The 23,782-nt window shown below is 38.7% G+C and overlaps 2 protein-coding genes across 3 annotated transcripts; one reads left to right on the plus strand and one right to left on the minus strand.

Annotated features, from left to right (window-relative positions):
• Positions 1-370: 370 nt before the first annotated feature.
• Positions 371-10,914, minus strand: spata2 (spermatogenesis associated 2). Of its 2 annotated transcripts, none has more exons than XM_041799114.1 (3): positions 10,862-10,914; positions 8,986-9,828; positions 371-7,098 (listed from the first exon to the last, which is right to left on the minus strand). In XM_041799114.1, exons 2-3 carry the CDS (start codon positions 9,334-9,336, stop codon positions 5,743-5,745), a joined length of 1,707 nt encoding a protein of 568 aa, XP_041655048.1. In that variant the 5' UTR covers positions 9,337-9,828; positions 10,862-10,914; the 3' UTR covers positions 371-5,742. The 2 variants fall into 2 exon arrangements, with proteins under 2 accessions (XP_041655048.1, XP_041655049.1); XM_041799115.1 differs by lacking the exon at positions 10,862-10,914 and adding an exon at positions 10,177-10,243.
• Positions 10,915-12,283: 1,369 nt separating this feature from the next.
• Positions 12,284-22,033, plus strand: rnf114 (ring finger protein 114). Its single transcript, XM_041798490.1, has 6 exons — positions 12,284-12,461; positions 13,020-13,170; positions 13,273-13,379; positions 16,894-17,008; positions 17,122-17,229; positions 20,668-22,033. Exons 1-6 carry the CDS (start codon positions 12,325-12,327, stop codon positions 20,731-20,733), a joined length of 684 nt encoding a protein of 227 aa, XP_041654424.1. The 5' UTR covers positions 12,284-12,324; the 3' UTR covers positions 20,734-22,033.
• The last annotated feature ends 1,749 nt before the right edge of the window (positions 22,034-23,782 follow it).

Below are 23,782 nucleotides of genomic sequence, written 5' to 3' on the forward strand. Positions count from 1 at the left end.
TTCAATTGAGTGAGAAATACATTTTCAGTCATAAATCAAGCCATTTTCTTAAAAGGTCAGTAGTTTCACATGGAGCCTTGGTACTGCTATGTGGTGGTTATTTGTCGCCATCTAGTGGTCAAAGAGGAGGAAAAGATGTAAAACTGGAAAAGAATCACCAAAACACTTGAGACACAAAGCATTTTTTTTCAAGAATTTTATTCCTTAAATTATTTTAGAAAATCTCATTTACTTTTATATATATATATATATATATATATATATATATATATATATATATATATATATATATATATATACACACATATATATATACATACATATATATATACATATATATATACATACATATATATATACATATATACGTATATATATATATATATATATTCACTGATTAACAATTTTGGCTATTTTCCCTTTCCACCCCCAGGTATGCCCACATATTGATCATAAGGTCCATACCCCTTCACATAGACATTGTGCAGTGATCCTCAGTGCCAAGGTGGTGGAGGGAATGAGACAGTGGTTGAGGGTGCATGTGGGGCTGAGGGAGAAGAGGTGTAGGTCTAGGCCTTGAACAGAGCATGCCAAGAAAAGGTTTTGGTACAAGGAATGGAAAAGGGGCGGCCTAACTACACAACCACTGTTAACATCAGTAAGATAACCACAAAAAGAGGTAAAGGGAGTATTGACTTCAACAATGATTTGAGTGCGTCTGATGTGGGTTAAACCAATCATGTTCAAATGGCTCAATGTATTCCATGACACAAAATTAAAAAAGCGTTTTTTTTTCCAACATTTGGACTTGATATTTAATCATGAATGTAAAGTAAGCGCCACATCAGAGATTAAGCCACGACAAGTCGCTGTTCACTAAAAGATTGTTAAAACAGTGTCCACAAACTTAGCAGCAGCCCTGAAGACTCTTTAGCCCTTTGTAGTGACCCACACAAACCATCAGTCCACTGATCGGAGTCAAATCCACACCCCATGCTGTGTGAGTACGCTGATGAATCCCTTTCAGACCTTTTTCAAAGGCTAACATCTGCAGACACATGGCTAACCTTCAGCAAAACCAGCTTCCTTACATAAACTGTAGATCAGAGCAAACAACAAGATTCAATTTACTATTCCAATAAGATATTTGTTCTTCATTTGGCAAATATGATCACGCCTGCAACATGGCTCAAAACTTCTTAAAGTTGTTGCTGGTATGACTGACAATGAACAGACTGGATTAACCAAAATACAACTATGTTAAGTTTTCTAACTACTCAGAAAGGCTTCATTAGAAGAAAATAAACAATTGCACACCTCCCCTAAGGTCACTCAAGTCTTTAATTATACCCAAGTCATTTAGTGTTGACCCAAGACAATCTCTCAAAGCTACATCCTCACAAAACATCCCTTCTTTAGGTTCATATGATACAAAACAAACAAACAAACAAAAAAACAACACACACAGAAGGAATGAACTGAAGTGTAAGATCAGTCATCACTCCCTGGAACTAAACATGTATTTCAGATATCTTTAAAATAAAAAAAAATGCACATTGTGTATGTTGGTCTTCAAAAGGTGTAACTTGCTGCATAATTCTGTTACTATGCATGTTCTGATATGCATGTCTATATTTGTGTATTTTCTGAACTGCTCTGAATGCCTTCCTTAGCTGTCAGGGAACAAGCTACTGTATGAATGAAGTTCATAAAGCCTGGCGAAACCATGGTACAGGCTGTTTTTAAACAAAGAACAATGTAAGTGGCATCACCTTTCACTCAAAATACTCAATGATAAGACAGCTGAATTAGCTTAAGGCATTTAAAGGTTATTCCTGACAGAGCATAAAGGCTGCAGTCACCTAAATGGTCAGTCAAAATAACTCAGAGTTTAACTTCTTTAAGAAATGTGACTTGAAACTAGCCCTTAGTGTCTATCAAATGCAATGTACTTCATTTATTATCCTTTGAGTAGAGAACCAAAGCCTAATCAGTGAAAGTAGACCTATTTAAAAGACACTCCTCTACTCCCTTGACATTAGCAGAGTTTATTCACACATGACTTTTTATCTTAAAGATGCTATTAAATCAATAAATCAATCTTTACTAGAATAGTGCCAAATAAATATCTCAAGACACCTTACAAATGGGGCAGGTCTAGTCGGTAATCTGTTAAATTATTTACAAAGACCCAACATCAATCCACCACGTGTTCAGCACTAAGTAAGTTTAGATTTTTGCTGATGTCCGATATGCCGATATGTACAAAGTAATTTTAGCTGATACAGATATAAAAGTGTAGTTCGGACCAAAAACTTCAGTCCTCCGAATACACTTTAAAGTTTAAGGAATGAGGATGGAAGAAGAAAAGACTTTAGCTGACATAGGTCTGTCAGTCCAGCCTGAAACTCCACAAACATAAGGCTGATATTTACAGCCACATTGTAACCAAAAAAAAAAAAAAAAGACCTGCAAGTAAAAAATGTTCATACCTTCAGATATCAATAATTAACTTTTTTTTTTTAGCTCAAATCTATAGATATGCTGAGATTATTGTGCATCCCTAGAGAGAGACTTTGCATTAACCACTAACTAATAGAGATGTAACGGTATCGTCATAGCGTCATGGACATGTAATAGTTTCAAACAACTGGTCTTCAGGGCAAAATTTTTATTTTTAGAGGAACAGAGCGAAGGGAAGTGGGAACTACAGTTGCCACCGACCCTTGCGTACCCAACACCCTTTGCACTCTTCTCACTGGGTGTATCTGAAAAGTAAAAAAAATTTACCCCTTAAGTCCTTTCATATCCACTTTTCCTTACCCCAATGAGAAAAGTCACATGATCGAAGAAAAGTGGGAATAAGAGGATAGGAGAGGAGAACCGCGTGATTAGGGAATCCTGAGTAGTTGTGATGTGGGTAAAAACTACAATTCAACATCGATGGACTACAAAATGCCCATCTATCACTCGGCGCGTTCTCTTACTTCACAGAAAGAGTAGATGAATGATATTTAAGTGCTTATATTTTACAGTGGTGTTTAAGTTTTGTTTTATTCTCTTCCTATCCATTCTATCTTTAATTCTATCTTGTTCTGTTAATTATAAAAGTCTACTCTAGCTCTGTCTTTTTCTCAACTTATGTGAGAAGCACTATAAACTCTCAAATAAAAACCTTCAATGGATACAGATTTTCTTTGGCGTACTTTCATGATTACGATGAAAAACAATGATCACAATATAGCATAAGCCAATTTGAACGTCATTCATTAACTATTTGAGCGGACCCACTGGCTTGATCTAACAAGGTGGATGCTACTTGTGGCAATGGAGAACCAAGTAAGATTGTGGAGTCTCACTTTGAAATGTCACGTGTGGAAGCATTTTGGTCACCCGGTGTCATGAAAGGAGAAAAGGTGGACAAACAAAAAGCACCATGATGACACTGCCAGACTGCAGTGACACACTTGATGGGGAATACAAATAACATAAGGAGCCACTTCATCCCAAAAAGATTTGCAAAGATGCGAGCGGCGGAATCCTGCCAGGCCAGAGGACTCTTAAGGAAGCGTCCACAATCCTACTACCCCACACAAGAGCAGGAGCTCAACAGATCACAACTTGTATCAGTGATCAGTGAATATATCCCTGAAGACCTACAGCTACTTTTAGTGGTGGACAACGCAGGTTTTAGAACGTGTGTAAACACTTCATTTGTAGTTTTGGGGTTTATTTTGATACCACAATAAACATCAAAATGTGGACTTCTTGTTGCAGTATTATCTTACTGTGAGATTATGATACCGTTACATCCCTACTAACTAGTATCGAATGAATACATATTGGTTATCTTATATTCAAGAAAGTCACAACACAATAGAAATTATGTAAAACTAAGCACAACAGGTCAACTTAGCAAAATCGAAAATATTTGGAAATCGTGTTTCTTGTAAGAAAGGCATTGTTCATTTTGTTTTTGTATTGTTTTAAACTAAGGGTGTCTGACTTCCTGTTTGGATACAGACCTGCCCATATTTCGAAATAACATTGAAAACTTTGGGTAGATTGAAGATTATGATTTACAGAAAAGGGACTTGTTATGGATTGTAAAGATAAGGAAAATTAGTGAAATGTTTGAAGTCACAAGGTGCAGATGACTTCTGACTTGTTTACTGAACTGTCTGAGAGGGGTTTTTTTTACGTGAAATGAAACGGTAAGGTGTAGCGGTTTACTTATTTTACATCTGTTTGGCTGCAGGGAAACGCTGCAATGCTTAACCAAGGAAGGGGATAATACAGCATGTGATTAAAGCAATTAAAAAGACTATTAATGCATTAATGCTGACATCCCTAATTAAATTATATGACACACATTTTCCAACTTCTGTAAATACAGTCCCTATTTGTAGTAAAAGACAAATTTATATCAGGGAATAAATAAACTCTGCTAATTCATAAAAATGACAGATATTCAACAAGAGTTAATATAAGAAAAAAAAACTGTAATTCATAGTGTTTTCAGGGCTACTTTAAAACCACATTGTCAAACACGGTGTTTAAGCTTAAGCCATTTGAGGTAGACAGAGACCATGTCAGAGTTTACACTTTCTCACTGTCTAAAAGCAGCCAATAGGCCCACACGCCGCCAAAAAAGCAGTAATCTCTTGATTTGTGTGATCACCGAGAGACTTCCAAAGACTCCACCTGAGACTGACATGGAACCACATGATCTGGTTAGGGTGCACAACAACATCATGAGCAATGGTGGCTTAAGGAGTGAAATGAAAGGGGACAGCTGTGAGGGGGGGCTTGGAACTGACACAACAGGCGTTTTACCAGAAAGAAGTCAACCCCAAAAATCTTCACTGTCTCTAGTCAACAGCAGCTTTTCAACTTCACCAGAAACAAATTCGGGTTAATTTACAAGGCATAATCTTTTGAATAGTATATATGGCATCTGACCATAGTCTCAGTAAGTCCCTTAGAGATATCTCCAATCCCACACCCACTCACATAAATTTATACCCCATAAATCCCAAAGACAGACCTCATGCCCATTTAACAGTCTCACATTGTTCTAGAGAATAGAGATTAAAAATATATACTATTGACTTATTGACTTCCAGTGTATTTTTTCTCTGTTTTCCCTACTATTCTTCAAGTTTAAAAAGATCTCCTTTGTCACAATGCAAGCTCAGAGGTCTTTTCTACACAGAAACACACACCCAAACGCTCTCTCACACGCACACACATATATACTGTATATATATATCTATTTATATTTATATACTAGAGGAATTTTTAGCTGAGGAGGCAAAGTATATATGTCATTTGGACGGAATTCATTCAAAATGAGAAGGATTTAAACTCTTTTCTCCAGTTTCCCTTTTAAGGAGGTCAAAATTTAAGGAATTTGGGAAGCGCTACAACATCACATGACTACTCAAGAGCAGGTAGCAAGGTAAAACGAAAAAGAAATAGATTAAAAGGCCTGAACTTGTACAAGGCAGAGAGATGGGCGGATGATATGGCTCTCTGTGGCATGTGCATTCCAGGGCCCTTCTGACAGCCAGGGAAAAATGTACAAAGTTCAAGGGAGTGTTACAGAGAGCAAAAGACCATCAGATAACGGGGAAAGATAGTGAATAAGCTGTTTAAACGGGAATAGAGCTAAAGCAATAATGCAGGACTACGTAGCAAGGGGGGAATACAAGGAAGAAACAAATATTCCGCCTGCCAGATTTATCGGTACACCAGGTGAGATATGGTGCCAGATTTAAAGTTGAGCTGATGGTTGGGGACAAAGCTGTGCTGGGGATTCTTTCGTGTGCACATATCCTTTGCATACAAGCCCATGCATGAGTCACATGACACCTTAGAGCAGTTCACACATGTGTGTGATGCACCCGGCTTGTTGCAGAACCCGCATCGCGATCCCCCTGAGCTTAATCGCTCACTGCTGCCCCCCTTTGGCGTGGTCAAGGCGACTGACTTGCTTGGAAACAGCTTCGTGGACATGAGGGGCTTCTCCACCATCTGGGGGTGAGGGTGGGGGTGGGAGTGTGAGTGGGTCAGAGTGAGCGGGTGGGGATGGAGATGGGAGTGGGAGTGTGTGTTAGAATAGACAGAGAGCTTTTCCTTGACGGGAATGTATCCATCGAGAGGACGTGGAGATTTGGGGTGGTAGTCCTGGAGGCCGCAACACGGGGAAGGGTCCACGTCATGACAGGAAGAACAGAGGATCATGTCGCACCTTTGGCAGGAGGCCATAGTGGAGCAGCCCATCCCACAGCCCTGACATTTCACACTGCCATGAGCCTTGAGCAGCCATGCCTCCCTTGCATCCCGAGGCTCTCTGGATGGAGGTCGAGAGGGGATCTGCTTCCCTCCTGTTCCTGTGCCGCCTCTCTCGGTGTACAAATCAATCTCATCCAGCGAAGACAGGTGGTAGGAGGAGTAAGGATCCGCTGGAGGAGGTGACTGAATTGGGAAGAAATCCGCAACAGGGCTATAAGAGGGAGGAGCTGCCACAGAGAAGAGCGATGCTGAGGTGCAGGGCCTGATGATCTCATCCTTCATATCCTCCTCTGCATCCACAAACAGAGGTTCCTTTCTCAGACTCAATGAGGCCTTCAAGACAGGCTTGCTAACAGCTGGGTGCCAGTGACCAGCCCCATCTGTGACATCCACAGACTTAGATGGCCGGCTACCTCGCCTCAGGTGGTGGGCATGAGGCCTCTCTATATCCAGGGGCCGCACAGACAGGCGGGCCATATCCGCCCCAAGGCTGTCACGTCTACGGAGCGCCTCCGCACAGCCGGCTGCGTCATCTCTACAGCCTCTGCGGAGTTCCAGAGCCTCCATTTCTGAGGCCGAACCTCGGGCCAGAGCCACTACCTCTCCCAGGAGACGACACTCTGCTTGGGCCAGGAAGAGCTCGAACGCCATTTGACGGAGATGATTTGTGCCACCTGGGTGCTCCTGCAAATGAAACTGTGAGTCGTGGTCACAGGCGTAGCCAATAGTGCGCATTAGAGCTCGGAGTTCAGCATCGGTAATGGCAGACTGCAGATGATACACATACGGGCCAGTGAAGGTCTGAAAGAGAAAAGGGTCAATTAGCATAAGTTTGAGTGATTAAAACAGCTTCTATAAACCTTCAGAATCAACAAAACATAAAATTATTACTGCATAAGAGTTCAAATTAAAGGTTTGTTTTGCTACTATATGTACTTACATTATAAAAGTTATATTCATGAAATTGGAAATAAAATGCAGGTGTCACAAAAAAGCCCATAATACTCTTCTCTTTAATTTTTTACACAGAAGAAAAAATTTAAAGACAAAAATGTTGTATTTATGTAATGAATACACACATAAAAGTATGGTTTTGATGGTATGGTTTTTTATGGTGGCTAATACTCCTTTACCCAACATTTCAATATTATATACAGAGACGGTAAGAGTATAAGACTACTGTGCTTAAGTAAAAGTACAGTTACATGAGCTAAAATTTACTGAGGTAGAGGTAAACTTTCTGGTCTAGAAACCAACTCAATCAAAAGTAAAAAGTAATTCATTTAAATTGTACTCATAGTACTGAAGACTGAGTACCTACATTTGACACCCATGGGGGTTGTACGGTAAAATAAGAGAAGAATATGACGTTCTATCTAGGTTTTCTGGGTCACTGGTTCTCAAGTGGTTGAACAGGACCCAAAAGTGGGCTGGAACTCTTTTCGGTAAGTTGTGAGTAGATGCCTGGAAAAAATTGTGGCATAAAGCCTAATGTATGGATGCCCTATGCAGACACACATCCATACATTTTATCTTCGTTTTCTGTGATGATGAGTTGATTTCAGTCATTTTGTCAAGATTTAAACTCACTTATCTCCTTTTATGGAGATTGCAAAACTGGTTTTCCCAAGAAAGCGAGTTCATTCCTTGAGAAATTACCCAAATTTTCATATTATTCAAGGAAAAGGAGAACAAAAATGTTCAAACTAGAACATTTCCACTCAATAAATTTCACAAGTTGAGTTTTTTTTTAAACTTGGGTCACAATTTCTCTGAAAGGGTATACGCAAAAAATCTGACATTAAATTGAATACTGTTAAAGACCTTTTCAAGACCCTCTCAATATATTTTAAGACCCTACTGTATCTTCAATTTCTAACCAGTTACAATGGTGACACAATTATGGGTATGTTTTGAACAGATTGTAAGATAAAAAAATGTGACAGCACAATCAAGAACATGCAGATGGTATCTGCTATTGTAGTATGAAAATAAAGCTTTCTTTGACATGCTGACAGTATTAAGATGAACAGACTCTATGCCGGTATTATCCTAGGCAAAAGCTTCACTGCAAGACTGCTTTTTTTTTCAAAATCCTGCAAAATATTAACCAGCTTGCATTTACCTATCAGCTGCATACAAACATCACTTGATCAGTCAGTTGATTTGCAAGCTAGGAACAAAGCGGAGTTTTAAGGATGCACTGATAGCTCAATGGGCCAGAACATAAACAAGTGTGCAGACTGGTTGAGTTCTGTCAGAATTTCACTTCTACTTCATACTAAATATAAAAACACTGGTAGGAGAACTGGCCTACAACCTGTTTGGAAGGCTTATAAAATTGAAAACAGCTACAGAATTTCAGACATTATGGTCTTACATTTAAGACTTTTTAATACATTTTAAAAGCATTAGTTTTTGCTAAGTTGATTTATCAACTTTCAATACTTTTTCAGTCCCTGCATGCATCCTATCTTAAGGAGGTAATAGTGGCTCCTGAATACTTCCCCCAAATATATTTAAGTGAAATTTCTAATTTTAAAAACTACTCAAAAGTGCAAATACTCAAAGAACTATTCAGTTACAGTGATTTAAATTATTGTAATTAGCTGCTTTTAACCCCAGATAATAATTGTGTTTATTAAAGTCTTGAACTGTTTAGCTGACAATAACATGGCAGTAACTCACCTTTATACATCTGAACTCTTTCTTCCAGGGGAAGAGCAAGAGATTAGTGCAGATAGTTTCCAATGTGCGAAAGGCTCTTTCCAGACTCCTTAGGTTTCCTCCTCTCTGGCAGCGGAGAGAACTCTCCACCACTTCATAGAAACGCACCATCCGAAAACGCTGTCCCGGATCTGGCTGGTAGGCCCCAAGCAGGGCAGTGGCTGTGGAGAGTAGGGCCTCACTGTCCTTGTATCGCCCCCTGTCCCCTTCAGGTGCATTTCCGCTCCTTGTGTTTTCCCCTCCAACCTCCAGACGCCTCTCCAGTGCGGTCACATACCTCCGAAACAGGTCCTCTTTTAATTTAGCATCCATTTTTGGCAGCAGACTATCAGTCAGCTGTTATGCTTTTCTGAGAGAGCCTCACCCCTTTTACCATACCCTGCACCTGGATGCCACATTCAAGCATCATTTTTGGTCACCATTATGTACTGTACACCCTGCGGCATACACTTAACATCAATTAAGTTTTGGACTGGTGAAAAAGAAATGAAACTTTTTGGCCAATCAGCAGCACATCCTTTGAACAAGAGATGTAATCATCTATTGCTTTCAGTTAGCGTGGCTAGGCTGCAGCCTGTAAGGATGCCTTCTTACAGGCATCTCTGACATTGGCTCAAAGCCTGAGTTGTTTCCAGACAAACAGCCCAATGTTGTACAAGATGAGGTCAGGAGAAGCTTCTTCTTAAGGCTCTGTTAACGCAGAATTGCCTTTATTCCTTTGCCTGGGTTCAGCATGTGCAGGGTTCAAGGCCACTCATCTTGAAGAAACATTTATGATGGTTTGATTCTTCTGCTGTCTCCAAGCTGTAATGACACAGGGGAGCTTAGTGAGAATGGAAACGTCGACACATAAATGAAGACACAAACCATAGCCAGATTTATGTCTCCTGGTTTAATCTGTGTTACTGACACCCAAAAGAAAAATACAGTTGTATAGTTATCACCATACAGAGAGTTTCTAAATGTAACAGCTAAGATATGAAGGACCGTACAAATGCTTAACAACCAGAATCACTGCCGATGCCCTGAGTGGGATGATGTGAGGCTGCATCGTGTGGGCTGCTTCATGACTGCCTTATATATAAAAGGTTAGGCTGTTTATTATTTTCATAATGCTCGCAACTAAGACAAAACATGGAGGTTATAGCTTACATAATCAGGATCAGGACTCACTGTTGCAAGACATTCGACTTTAGTCTTACGTTCCAGTATGCGCCAGTGAACATGTAGCAGCATCGTTCTTACATGCGTGTAAACCATGGAGGTATTTGCCTAACTTTAGCTGTCGTAATATCAATCCATTTGTGACAGATATGAATAAATTAAGCCTAAAAAAGCTATGGAGCTTGAAAAGCCGCAGATGAAGGGTCGTCCCAAGGCAAGCTGCCCGGCTATTTCAGTTTCCTCGCCTTAGCACGCATCCGTTCAGCGCACTAGCAAGTGCCATGCCTTAGCTAACAGATCACCATGCATTACTGCTGCGTACAGTGACGGATCAATCCGCTGCGACTACTGGTAGTAATGAGAAAAAAGCTCAAAGGACAGCCTTAATGTTAAATCTTCTTGTATTTTCAACCTGACAACACCCGATGCTGTCACTGCTATGGGCCCCCAACTGAGTATAAGCTAAGCAGTGAACGCCCATTTCAGCGCAGCTGGCTAGCCTTTAGCTAGCAGGGCGGTCTTCCGCTAAATAGAAATCTTTGGTGATTTTAGTCAAATGTGTAAACCCAGATCGTTATTGTGGCGTGGCATGCGTGCTACTGAGTCTCATCCTTCTTCTTCATAGAAATTAAATCGTTTATTCAACGGAAACACGAGCAATAGCACATCTTACCTTAAACAAGTGCTAGCAGTGACTAGCTACGCCTCCTCAGCTGTTGGAAATTCCCATCTTCACAATGCGCATGCGCTTAAGTCTGACAGTTCACCAGCATCAGGGTCCCACGTGCTGCTGGATAGAGAATGAGCCGGAGGATGCAGAGTACAGCCCTCAAATAACATCATCACTGTTCAATAATTGCGACTTTAATATATGCAGTATATCGAAATAGGAGCGTATGCGCGTAGTTTTTTGTTTCTTTTAGCTATTTGTCAGTAAAATAGTCTTATTGTGGGAATAATTTAGCGATTTATGCATCAAGACTGCAATAGTTTAAGGTTTTTCATTAGTTTTTATTTTTACTTAGTTTTGATCTTTTGTTTAAATTTTAGTTCAGTTTATTTTTTTTCCTGCTGGTTAGTTAGGTTTAGTTTTATTTTGCAAAATGCCTTATTTTTGTTTGGTCTTTATTAGTTTTAATTTTTTTTTTTTTTTTTTTTTTTTTTTTTTTTGGTTTTTGGTTTTTGGTTTTGTTTTTTTCAGGAATAAAAGATACTAAGGGTCAAAAAAGTAAACAGACCCACAAAATACGTGTAAACAGACTAATCTTCACTTTTCATTTCATTCATTCAGATTTGATGAATACAGCTCCAGACCTAAAATTAAACATTGTGATCGGTCTTCAGACGATTTGACACTCTCCAGGTTTGGGTGTTCATGTCAGTCATGCTGTTGTCAAAGACTAAAACGAAGGAGATATTATCCCAGATTTTATTTTATTTCTAGTCAGCTTTCGTTTTTGAAAATCTTAGCTTTTATTTAGTTTCAGTTAACTACAATTCTTTTTACATTTTAGTTTTAGTTTTTTAGTTAGCTTTAGTGGACTACGATGACTATGCATCCACAACATCCTGTAGTTTTGCAGTTATTTAAAGAGCGAGTGTATATTCATTACTTTTGGGTCAAACAGTACGTTTATTTAACCTTATTCACAAGATTACACCATAGAACAATAAGAGCATGTGCTACCTTTTCGACAACATTAAAACGTTTTGATTAGAAAAGAAATAGGTATAATATTACAGCATTTTCCGGTTTTCTAGTATGTGGATTTGCGCCTTTCCCCATTGTATTTCGCAGGTTCAGGCTGTTAGATAAACTAAACATGTAAAATGTAACTGACTCACGGAAAATAATCGAATTGCTAATATTTCCGTCATTTGTGTATTAAAAATCTTACTTGAAGGAAAAATGCAGAAATATTGATTAAGATGAAGTAGTCTGAAAACATTTTAGGCTACTTTAAATGCTACATGTATTGTTTATTTCAATCATATTTAACAGGTCGTCTGCAGTTTACAAGATACTATTTTGTGTTATGCTGTCAGCGTTAACTCCACCCTCGCGCATAAAGAAGAAAAACCTGATGACGTCGATACGGGAACGGTTGTTGGGGGCTGACTCAGTGAAGAAAAGAAATGGCGATGCTCGGAGGACTTAACGCCGCACAGCACAAGAAAAACGCCTCTGAAGGAAGCAGCGACGTTTCAGAGTTTGTCTGCCCGGTGTGTCTCGAAATATTCGACAGTCCCGTAACTACACAATGCGGACATACGTGAGTATTTTGCCTTATTTGTCGATCCCTCCTCCAACCCACGTCTACTAGCAGCGATTACATGGTGTGGTGTATAAATGACATAAAGAAATGCATTATTTAAGGGTTGTTATGCCACCAAGGTCGCCAAACAAAAGCCAAACATGTGACTGCTCTTGCAAGGCCATTTATTTCTAATTTGTTCCATTGCTATTTAGCTAAGACAGCGCCAGCTTACTAAATCAGTTTCAGTTTTGTTTACATCAAAGGGATGCCATCGCTTGGGAGTTGTAGTTTAGAAATGCATTACGTTGAGTCTTCAAACCAGTTAAACGACTACAAGTCCCAGCGTCCCCGTGAGGAAGGGGCTTTCCGTTGGATTTACAGGAAGCTCTAAATGAGACGCTTTGCAAGGGTCTTCTAGCAAATTTTGACACCTGATTTATTTCCTTTAATAACACAAACACAGGTGAAAAGTGTTTTCATTCCTGTCACTAGAGGCAAGATTCAAAGTGGTAGCAGTTTTCAGTGAGTTGTTACCCTTACTTTGTGTTCCATCTGTTACCCATCTTTCATCAGGTTCTGCCAGAGCTGTTTGCAGGAGTGTCTGCGTCCACAGAAGCCTGTTTGTGCTGTATGTCGGGCAGGGCTGGGGCACTGGACTAAAGCTGCAGAGCTTGAGGCTGTCATTCAGTCATCTGTGGCGTCTTGCAAAGGATGTGGAGCCCAGGTATGTGCTTTATCGCTGGGCTTGATCCAGGATAAACATAAAAGTGGCCTATTTCTCCTAATGCAAATACTAATTTCTTGTGTATGCTTTCTCATTATTAAGGTTGGCCTGTCTCAGATGAGAGGACACACAGCTGCATGCTCTAAATACCAGGAGTACATTGAAGAGGGAGTGAGGACCACTGCCCAGAGCCAGCCTGCCATAATCAGGTAAGGATTTCTCTCTGATCACCTTGTTACTTACTTACTCTAACCCATTTAACAAGTAGTAACCCGAAGGTCAGTCATTTCTTAGCCATTATTTAGGCCATTGCTCCCCACAGGGGGGTCTGCACCAGGGGTGTTGTGTGACCGTGAGAAGGAAAAATTTGAAATGATTTTAACTGGCATATGTAAGCAATTATTATGCAAATATTTGTATAACATTAGTTCAGTTTTAACAGGGCCAGTGGGGAGTCCTGTGTCTATAGCACTGTTATTTTGATGGTTGTGAGCTGAAAAGTTTGGGAACCCCTGACTTAGACTATATTCACACTGCAAGCTCAGTTCTTTTGCATTCTCATCACAGTCTTTAAATTATCTGCATGCACAAACAACAAAAACATCATACTCAGCATGATATGTTTCAAAAACAGGTAGTACATAAGATACCATAATACTTTATTGATCCACAGAGGGTAAATTCTGGAGTACATAGTAATACCCTAAAGTTTTGCCTCTACAGAAGTGTTCCAAAAGGCTTATAAGAGGCTGATTTCCTGTACCATTTCAAGGTATGGTAGTTATGTCCCTGTGATATTTCCCTTCACTAAGAATGTCACAAAAGTGACCCTCCTCTCTGCGCCAGCTTTGGAAGTAGTAACAGAAACGTTATAAAGTCACGTCTGTATCAGCTCAGCTGGAGAGACATCACTGTGTTTTTGATTGTCCGACTGTGTATGTGGAGCTCCTGCTGTGTCGTGTTTTCTCACTTTTCCAAAACGTATTTTGTTGGACACTTAATGCCATGCCATCGCAGAATCAATATGAATGTCATAAGCTGTAATGACAGCTGAGCTCTATTATGGTGCTGTCATGAAAATACAAAGTGAAAGTATCTAAAATCGAATACTTCCTGTCTTTCCTCTGACTTCCTCCATCGCACATCGCAGCCGTCTTCCTTATTTTAAGTGAAAGTGTGTGATACAGGCTCCTCCCATCCTGCCAGCACAACACTGACCAGTTATGCTCAGATGTTTTCATGCATTCTCACCTGGCTGGTTAGACTGAGGTTGCACTGCCAAAGATCTAACCTATATCTAATTGAGGATCATGTGTGTAAGTGACACAGTTTCAGTCAAAATACATCTGATGCATTGCAGCTTGAGCTGTTGAATGAGATCTTGGTTAGCTGTTTCCTGCAGAGTGAACACAGCCTGACATTTATAATTACTGATATATTTTTGTAATCACATGTTCACATTGTTTGTATTGTAAGCTGTAAGTAAGTAAATTAGGTGGAAACCACATTCCTGGGGGGGGGGGGGGGGGGGGTTTACTGGAGCTATGAATGTGGTTGAACTTCCCGTACAGTAACAATAATAGCAAAACCCAGTTCTTCCATGGGCTTTCGAAAGTGATTTAGCTTTAACAGTGGCTGTTCTGAAATAAATTTTTGCTGCAATGAATGCTGCTTTAATTTTAGTTAAATCAATATGAGCAAAATTTTTAAATAATATTCTCTGTAATGCTCAGTACCTGTTGCTACATTCGTGGTACTAATGGTGACAAAGCTAAATATGACTCTCAAAGCAGTGTTTTATACATGCCGTTCACCGTCTAAGTGCATCAGGGATGTGATTCTTTCAATATTAATTTATCATTAATTCTTAATACAAAACTTGACATTTACCAAACTGAAGAGCTGGCAACTTGAGTCATGAATAGTTTTATCAATGTAATTCCCACATTTTAAGAGAGATTAGTTGGGGAAATAGGAATTTCAGCAACCCCACAAAGTAGAAATTTATCTGAAGGTGGTGCCCAAACTCCTTTAACAAAATGTGATTGTCTCTTTCTATACTAAAGTGAAGCTAATAAGCTTATTAAGCTAATAAAGTTAGCTAAATATGCTTGTCAAGGTTATCTGAAGTAATGTTGTCACTTTGTACTCTTTAGTAGAGGACAGAGAAATATTAATTTTATCCCATTTGAGGTGAAGCGGTTGAAGTTTACATATTTTTGGTCTCAAAATTGCTCTAATAATCACATTTAGCATCTCGTTTCTATGCGAGTCCCATTTAGATAGAACGGACCAAAGGTTGCGCCCTTATTTCATGCAAAAATCCATGGGGGCTAGGAATAAGGTGGATTACTAGCAGGATTTCTATTAGTTTAGTAGCGCATCTATGCTTAGGTTGATTTTTGAAAGGTTGCCAAGGAGACAGATCTCAGGGTCCAGTGGGAAGGCAGCATCAAGTACACAAGACATAACATCGCAAACCTCTTGCCAGAACCCCTGAGGCTTAGAGCACTGCCATGTTTAATGTAATGTTCCTTCCTCTGTATGGTATATTAGGGTTATATTTGTGCAATTTGTATGGGGTCATATACAACTGATGCAGAAAGTTAAATTGTATCAGTCTATATCTGGAGTTTGAAGTAGAAGTAGCATAACACTGTCTCTGCACAAGCTGCCCCATAAGTTCGGCTCCATTTTTCCCCCAAGGTTTTTCTCCCATCTCAGTCTGGAACTGTCAAAGTTGGGTATTACTAGGTGTGATAGAAGAAGTTCATACATTTTGGAAATACATTTTTGGTAACGGGTTGTTACTATAGAATAGTTGCTCCACAGATGTCAGAGTGGGTATGGTCCATCTGCCCTCGTAGTGAACCCTTATAACATCCCATAACTGCAGATAACCAAGAAAATCTCTATTAGTGAAACAAAATTTAGTTTTAAAGTGTTTGAAAGGCATGAAGACTCCCCATTTCACAGCACTGCTCCATGACTAGAATGCCTTTTCGGACCAACCGTTAAAAGTACTACTCTGAAATATCTTTGCTTATAAATCATTTTTCCATAAAGGAGTTTTGGGGGACAAAGATCCTCCTTGTTCTGAAAATTTGAGAATTTTTCACCAAATTTGGACCATGTGAATAACAAAGGATTATTTGTTTTGATTGACTTTTTGTGCTATTTATACAGCAAGTCAGTTGGTAACTCTTTATTTATCTAAATTTTTTCAGTGTTTATCCATGAAGGGCTTGGGCCTTTATCAAACATCTGTCACAGAAAACTAGATTGCTGGCATAGTGATAAATTTTAATGTTTGGGAGTTTTAGCCTTCCTTCATTATAATTCAAAGTAAATTTATCCAAGCTTTTTCTCTGAGGTTTTCCTTTCACCAAATAAACTGATTATTTTGTTCAAGGAAGAAAAGAAAGTAACTGAAGAGACTGAAACATGTATAGAAATCTGTGTAGAATATTAATTTAAATAACATGAATTCTTCTATCTTAATGTAAGAAGGCTTTTAATTAATTTCTTTTAGAGGGAGTTGTTCACAAATTCAGAAAATGGGATTATTTACTTTATTACAGCCTTTGAATTTACCAAAACCTCACATTGTGTTTTCTAATGCTGTTTCTTAATTCCATTACAATATGCATTATTTTCAGAGAATCCTTGCAAATGTTATCCAGTATTTCTAAAGTTCTTAAGTTTTCTGTTTCTTTCCTACAGTCCTGTGCCAAACCGCTACACTTTCACCTGCCCATATTGCCACTGCCAGAACCTCGACCAGGATGGCCTGGTTGAACACTGCACTTCCCAACATGCTAGAGATACACGCCAAGTGGTAGGAAATCCACACACTGCACTGTTATGAATATGGTGTTAAGAATTCTTTGACTAAGCATGGATGTATTTGTTCAGAGTTAGTTTAAAAGTCCCAATCCTCTTTCTGTCTAGGTGTGTCCCATCTGTGCCTCAATGCCTTGGGGGGACCCTAACTATAGGAGCGCTGACTTTTTCCAGCACCTGAAGATCAGACACACTTTCTCCTATGACACTTTTGTTGTAAGTTGAAGCCTTATCTTCATGAACACTTTCCTTTATTACTTAAAGTAATAAATATATCATTAGAAGTATATTATAAGTATAAGTACAATCGATAATGATGGTACAGTTTTTGGTATTTGATTAGCAGCATCCACATGCATTTCAGCTAAAACTGGCCTTTTGGCCACTTTTTTAAAGCTTCTCTGTCATTGTCACAAGCATCCATTTAAAGAAAGAGGTGATAAATTAGGCTCACCTGACTTTCCAGATATACTGTGTCACTTATACAAGGCATGGGATATTTTTTACACCCATCTGGGTACAATCCTAGAGGGCGTTTAAAGAGTAAAACCTTTACAAAACAAGTTGGAGGGTTACTGGATGAGTCTTCTGATGTAGAAGGTGTGGGCCACCCAGGGAGTAAACTACATAAAATGAGCTCAACAGACAGCTGGTTTCATGTCAATACATGATTCATAACTGTCAGTGGAGCCAGTTGGTAAATCAAGCTTTTGCTAAAGCTGGTCCACAGAAGAGAAAAAACATCTTTCCCACCAAGAAAAGCTTTTAGTGTGATTCTTTGCTTTTAATCAAGAAATGTTGTCCAACTGACCCTTCACTAAGCCCCTCCCTAAAACGGCCACTGTCCAATCCTATGTAAGCAACCTTAACCATGCATGGGAGACCTGTTGGAGGTTTGTTTTTAGCAGATGCTAGTATGCTGAAGCGGTGTGCTTCCAGGACCTGCAAATCTGACAGCCGATGCTCCAAATGTTTAGAGTGTGGTGTTGAATTTTTCATTTTCCTAGAGCTGAAAAACCAAGAAGAGAGATGTCAGATATGAATAAAACAGTGTGGAAGATCACATGAACAGATTTATTAATGTGGACATAAGGTGTTTAAACAAACATAATTTTAAAAAAAGTGAAACAAAAAACATTTGAAGCATACACTACAGCATTTAACATGTGAACAATAGCCCTTATATTAGCTTCATATTAGCTCTCATTTAGCCTGTTAGCACATTAGCCACTACCATATAGCAGAGAATAACAACCTCCACACCAAACGCTAATAAACGATCGCAACATACAGCTAACCAGCGGAGAGATAATAACAAGTCAAAACTCGGCATTTCAACCGTTCAATTTCTCATAAGCTGGTGAACTCAGCTGCTGTTCACTTAGAAATATAAATCCAGCCATTGTGCTTTATTTGGAGTGGAGGAAGAGAGAAAAATGTCTCCTGTGGATAGCTGTCCTCAAGTGGAAGGGTCTTTCTGCAGCTGAAGATGGGCTCACATCTGCTGCTTTGTCCTAATGTTACAAAGCTGTCTCCAGCCCTGGTAAATGCCAGCTAGCATAAGCACTGCACACACTAATCTGTCAACAAATTGTATCGAGCTTTCACAAGCATATTGTTGATGTTTCTTTTTACTTCTCTGATATTTTCAGACACTTTTTTCCTAGAAATTTCCTATCTCCTTGGAATGCTTCCTATTTATACAGTGGCAGCTGCAATAGCTTGACAGGCGTAGCAAACACAACCAAGGGCAGCGAAGGGTCAGTTCTGATTAAACAGCTGTTATAGTTGCGTCCATGCTAATCTCTTCACTAGCCACCATTGTTTACAGGCTTGCAGTCACTTAAACTGAACAACACTCACAGCGACTGCCTCTTGCTCCTCAAATGATGCTGATTGGTCCAATCATTCTCTGACTGGGAACAAGTGTTTCAGATTGAAGCTTTGCGAGATGGATCCACCTGAAGATAAACATGGACTGTGGCAAAACCATCTGCTTTGCAAGGTTAACACTGTTTAGCAAATAACCCTTGCAGCTTGCTAATTTAAAAAGAGTCCTAAATACAAGCCAGTGGAGCAGGGTGGATGTGATAGGCTTTTTTAAAAGCATGTCAGCATGTCAGTATGGTTTGTGTTTTCCATTTATTCTGTTGACATTCTGAACAAGAATTTAGACAGGTTGAAAAAGTTTTACTTTGTCTTCTAAAGTAACACTTGATAATATCATGGTTCATTGTGTGTTTGAAGGTTTACAATGTTAAAAACTGTCCTTTTGTCTATAGTCTCCTACATTTGTTAAACTGCTTAAGATTTGAATATATTCCAGTGAGTAGTCAGCCTCATTTGGACAAAAGAGATAGGACTTTCTTTATCTCAGGGATGGTTACGAGTATTCCAGTTTGTGAGTGCTCAACATGTATTCGAGTAGCATGCATGTTTTGTGTTACTATATTTGAACTCATTTAGTATTGCACGTGTAGTTGTACTTTAAGGGCTTGTCAAACTAAAAGTACTTAAAAGAAATAATAAGAAGTCGGATTACAACTCTACCTGCTTTACAGTAGTTACAGTAATACTCAAGGGAGGTATGACTCAAAAGGAAAACAATTGTTGCTTTGTTAGCACCAGTTAACACCTGATGTTGTGATGATACCTTTCCTGAGAAAGTTAGCCTACTGATGAAACGTACTACTTCAGATATGCTCACACTCAGGAAGAAGATTTCTGTAGGCTGATGTTGAGCCAGAGAAAAAGCCACCACCAAGACGAACAGCAGCTATGAGGGTTGAGCATGTATGAGGAAATAGCAGCAATAGCAGTAAACTGGCTGTTACCGTAGACTTGTCAATAGCTCTTCCCATGGAGTCGGTATGGTTTTGTCCGTGGAGGAGGTGACGGCAAAGACTGTAGTATGAACGAGATGATCCAAACTTTTTTCAGAGCTCTGTGTTGATGGTGTGTTTCTACATCTCAAGTCTTATCTAGACATTCACAGCAATTTTGAAATTTTCAAATCTGGTTTTTAGGGCTTTTTATAACACAGAGTCCACACTTTCAAGGGTTTTAATTGTCTTTTATTGAGAAATGACTCTGGTGACTCAGCTCTTTTAATGCTTTTAGTTTCAACAGCTGCTTTTGACAGAGTTGCTCAGACAATTTTGATTGCTCACCAGGAACACAGTTAGTTAAAGCAGCCCTCACTTGGTTCAGGTAATACCTGACAAAGAGATGTTTTAAAATAGAAATTGGGGACTGAATTTCCTCTGCTGCCCCTCTACACCATGGTTCCCCAAGGTTCTATTCCTGGTCCCATTCTTTTCTCCCTTTACCTCGCCCCTCTTGGGTTGATTTAAAAAAAAAAAAAGTAAGATCTTACCAACTCTATGCCAATTTAGCTGACAATCAAAAGAAGTGAATTAAAAATCTGCTAGACTGTCCAAAAGACATTAAAGACTGGATTTCCATTTATACACAGCCTTGAATTTGAATACTATAAGCCTCAACTATTACTCTATACCTTAACACCACATGCTGCTCGTTTAAAGTAAAGTGGCTGGTAGATATTTTTAACTCACCAGTCCCTGTGGCAGGTAGATTCATCTCCAACTCTGCTAACCAACTATGTTTTTCTCTCTGTCCACCCATGTCTTGCAGGATTACTCCACAGATGAGAACACCATGATTCAAGAGGCTCTACAGCGCTCCCTATTGGACAACTGATGTGTAAAAAAACAATCCACCAGAGGAGGAAGCAAATTAAGTGAAGGGAAGATGGTGGCGTGACGTCTTAAAAAGACATAACACACTGTATCATTCACCTATTATAAGGATTGTGATGCTCTATTATTAGGGGTAATCAGTTTTGCTGGGGGGCAGCCTCGTTACTATGAATCAAAAGGCTTATACTGAAAAAATCAATCACGCAATGTGACTACAGAACACATTGTACTGTCTGATTAAGGAGCGATACATGATTTGAAAACCTTGTATCCTCCCCTTGTTAAGTTCAGTCTGTAGATTTAGAGTTTGATTATTAAAGTTGTTAAGCAGGTTGTTCACTGATGACATGGTGTATTATGGCTGAAAAAACTTCCGAAGTTGTAAAAAAAAATCCCCCATCATTAATACTTGCTATGAAAGGGGTCAACCACTATGGGGCTGACTGTGGCCAGCAAACAAACTTCTGTGTTAGAAGTTGTCAAGTAATATTAACAATAATATATAATAATCAAGTTTGGAGTGACTCTGCATGTTTCGCCCCAAAAAGAGGGAGTTTTTTTAGCATATGAAAGTTTTGTTTTTTATGCTGTCTGTGTGTTTGTGTGGGAGAGTGTGCGATCAATCTGTTTTCAGAGATCTACCGGAAAGAATAAATAATGAGGGTCAAAACAAAGCCAGAAGTGGCTGTTTGCTTTATTTTCACGTTTATCCCTTATGTCTTTGTGCCTGCTGGTAGATCTTGTTTCTGACTTCCAAATGTCATAGGGCTAATAGTTCATCCACTGAACCAAAAGATGCAAATAGAAAACCATCAACTTGTCCCGTCTGTGATCTTATTTTTCCTTTGGTGAGAACTTTTGTGCATGTTTTACAATGGCCATGGGGGGCAGCAGAGTTCTATCACTGGCTGTCAGTTCCAGCTGCAGGCCCTCATTGGCTCTGTTCTGAGACATAATCCAACACAGATTTTGTTCTATAAATGTGCTTTTCTTAATGTGTTCTCCGGCTTTGTTTTAAACTGGATTTCAATCAAATACATCCTATAAAAATGTCTTTAGAAACTGAGGGTATAGTGGGATTATTATTTAGAGTTAAAACAGAAAAATCACAAGTTCACTTTATGGCGGTTGATGATATGACTTGGATTAGATTTAAATGTACCTTATTGTATTGTGCTTTTTCATGCCCAGTGTATCTCTGTTGTCTCATCACATATAAACTCCAGTTTGATTTGCTGGGTTCTTTTATTCGTCTTGATCACTGCCAGTTGTTCTGAAAAATAAAAAAATACACATGGTTATTATTTGTGTGTTTCCTAAACGGACAGCATGTGGAGAAAATAACATTTTTAAGGTGGCACAATATAATCAGCATATTAGTATCGACAGGTATTAGTTAAAAAGGTAATTATCCGTATTAGCAGAAACAAGAATTTCAGTCAGTGTTAAAAAAACAAACTGTAAACTGCGCATATAAACCTGTTTTGGTTTTGAATATCTGACATCGATTATAAATATCAACCTATATTGGCTGTTAATATTGACCTGTATTTGCTTCAATTATCTACTGATATTGGCTGTAAATATTGGGCTATATTGGCTGTTAATATCAGCCTACATTTCCTGTTAATAATGGCCTATATTGTCTTTAATTATCCGCCTATATTGGCTGTTCATATCACTTTCTGTTGGCTGTAAATGTCAGGCTATATTTGATGTTATTTTTGGCCAATATTGGCTGTGTATATTAGCCTATATTGGCTGTAAATTTGGACTATACTGACTTAATATTAGCCTACATTGGTTGTTATATTGGCCAATATTGCCTTTAATTATAAGCCTTTATTAGCTGTCAATACCATCCTCTATTGGCTGTAAATCTCAGCCTATACTTATTGTTAACATCGGCCAATATCTTGTCAATAATGGCTGTTCATATCAGCCTATATTGATTGTAAATAGTGCTGTCGCGATGTATCGGTATTGACGATAATCGTGCTATAAAAAAATACAATTTCAATATCGTGTTAAAAATGTGCATATGATAATATCGTGTAAATGATCCAGTGCCACTTGAACACAGTTTGGAAACAGAATGGAAACAGAAAAAGAAAAATGTGCCAGGGATTGTTCAGTAGACATTGGATTATTCCAAAGTTATTAGTTGTCATTTTTCAGTTGCACACAAATGCTGTGTCCCCTGCTATCCACAAATGATTTTGTTTCAGTTAATATTGTAGTTTTAGCAGATGTTGCACCTTGTGGATTTTCTGTTTATCAGTTCATCTGGTTACCTTTTAACTAGCTATCGAGTGTAATTGCACTTTTTATATGCAGTTGTACAGTTACTGTTTTCATATTGTCTCAGTACGTCCTTAGACAGGTATTTTGAGTGTAATTCATCTGCCAAAAGAGAGAACACAACATAAAAAGGTAAAGATAAATTTGATTGATTGTCCCATTATTATTTACATTTTGATAGATATCGTGAAAATATAGTTATCATGACATTTTTTGCCCACGATAATCGTGAAGTGAAAATCTGATATGACAGCCCTAACTGTAAATATCTGTCTGTTTTCGTTGTTAATATTGGCCAATATTGGCTGTATGTGTCAGCCTGTATTGGTTGTAGAAATCCACCTTTATATAGTAGGCTGTTAATATTGGACTATATTGGCTGTAATTATCAGCCTATATTGGTTGTAAATATCAGCCTACATTAAAATATCAGCCCATATTGTTTGTATACAACAGCCTATATTGGCTGTGCCAATTGGCTTATACTGGTGGTGAATATCAGCTATTAATACTGGCCAACATTGGTTATCCACTGTCCTCCTCTATGAATGAAAGCATAAAAAGGCCCAAAACATGGATATATAAAAAAAGACTAAACATATCAACTTACAATGGCCATGAAAATCATATTTTTTTGGTAAAAATTAGTCTGTATTGGCTGGACATATTGGCATATAGTTACTGTCAATGTGAGCCAATACATGCTGCAAATATCAGTATATTTTGGCTGAACATGTTGGCCTATATTG

The sequence above is a fragment of the Cheilinus undulatus genome, linkage group 11, assembly GCF_018320785.1.
Source record: "Cheilinus undulatus linkage group 11, ASM1832078v1, whole genome shotgun sequence".
Classification (NCBI taxonomy): Eukaryota; Metazoa; Chordata; class Actinopteri; order Labriformes; family Labridae; genus Cheilinus; species Cheilinus undulatus.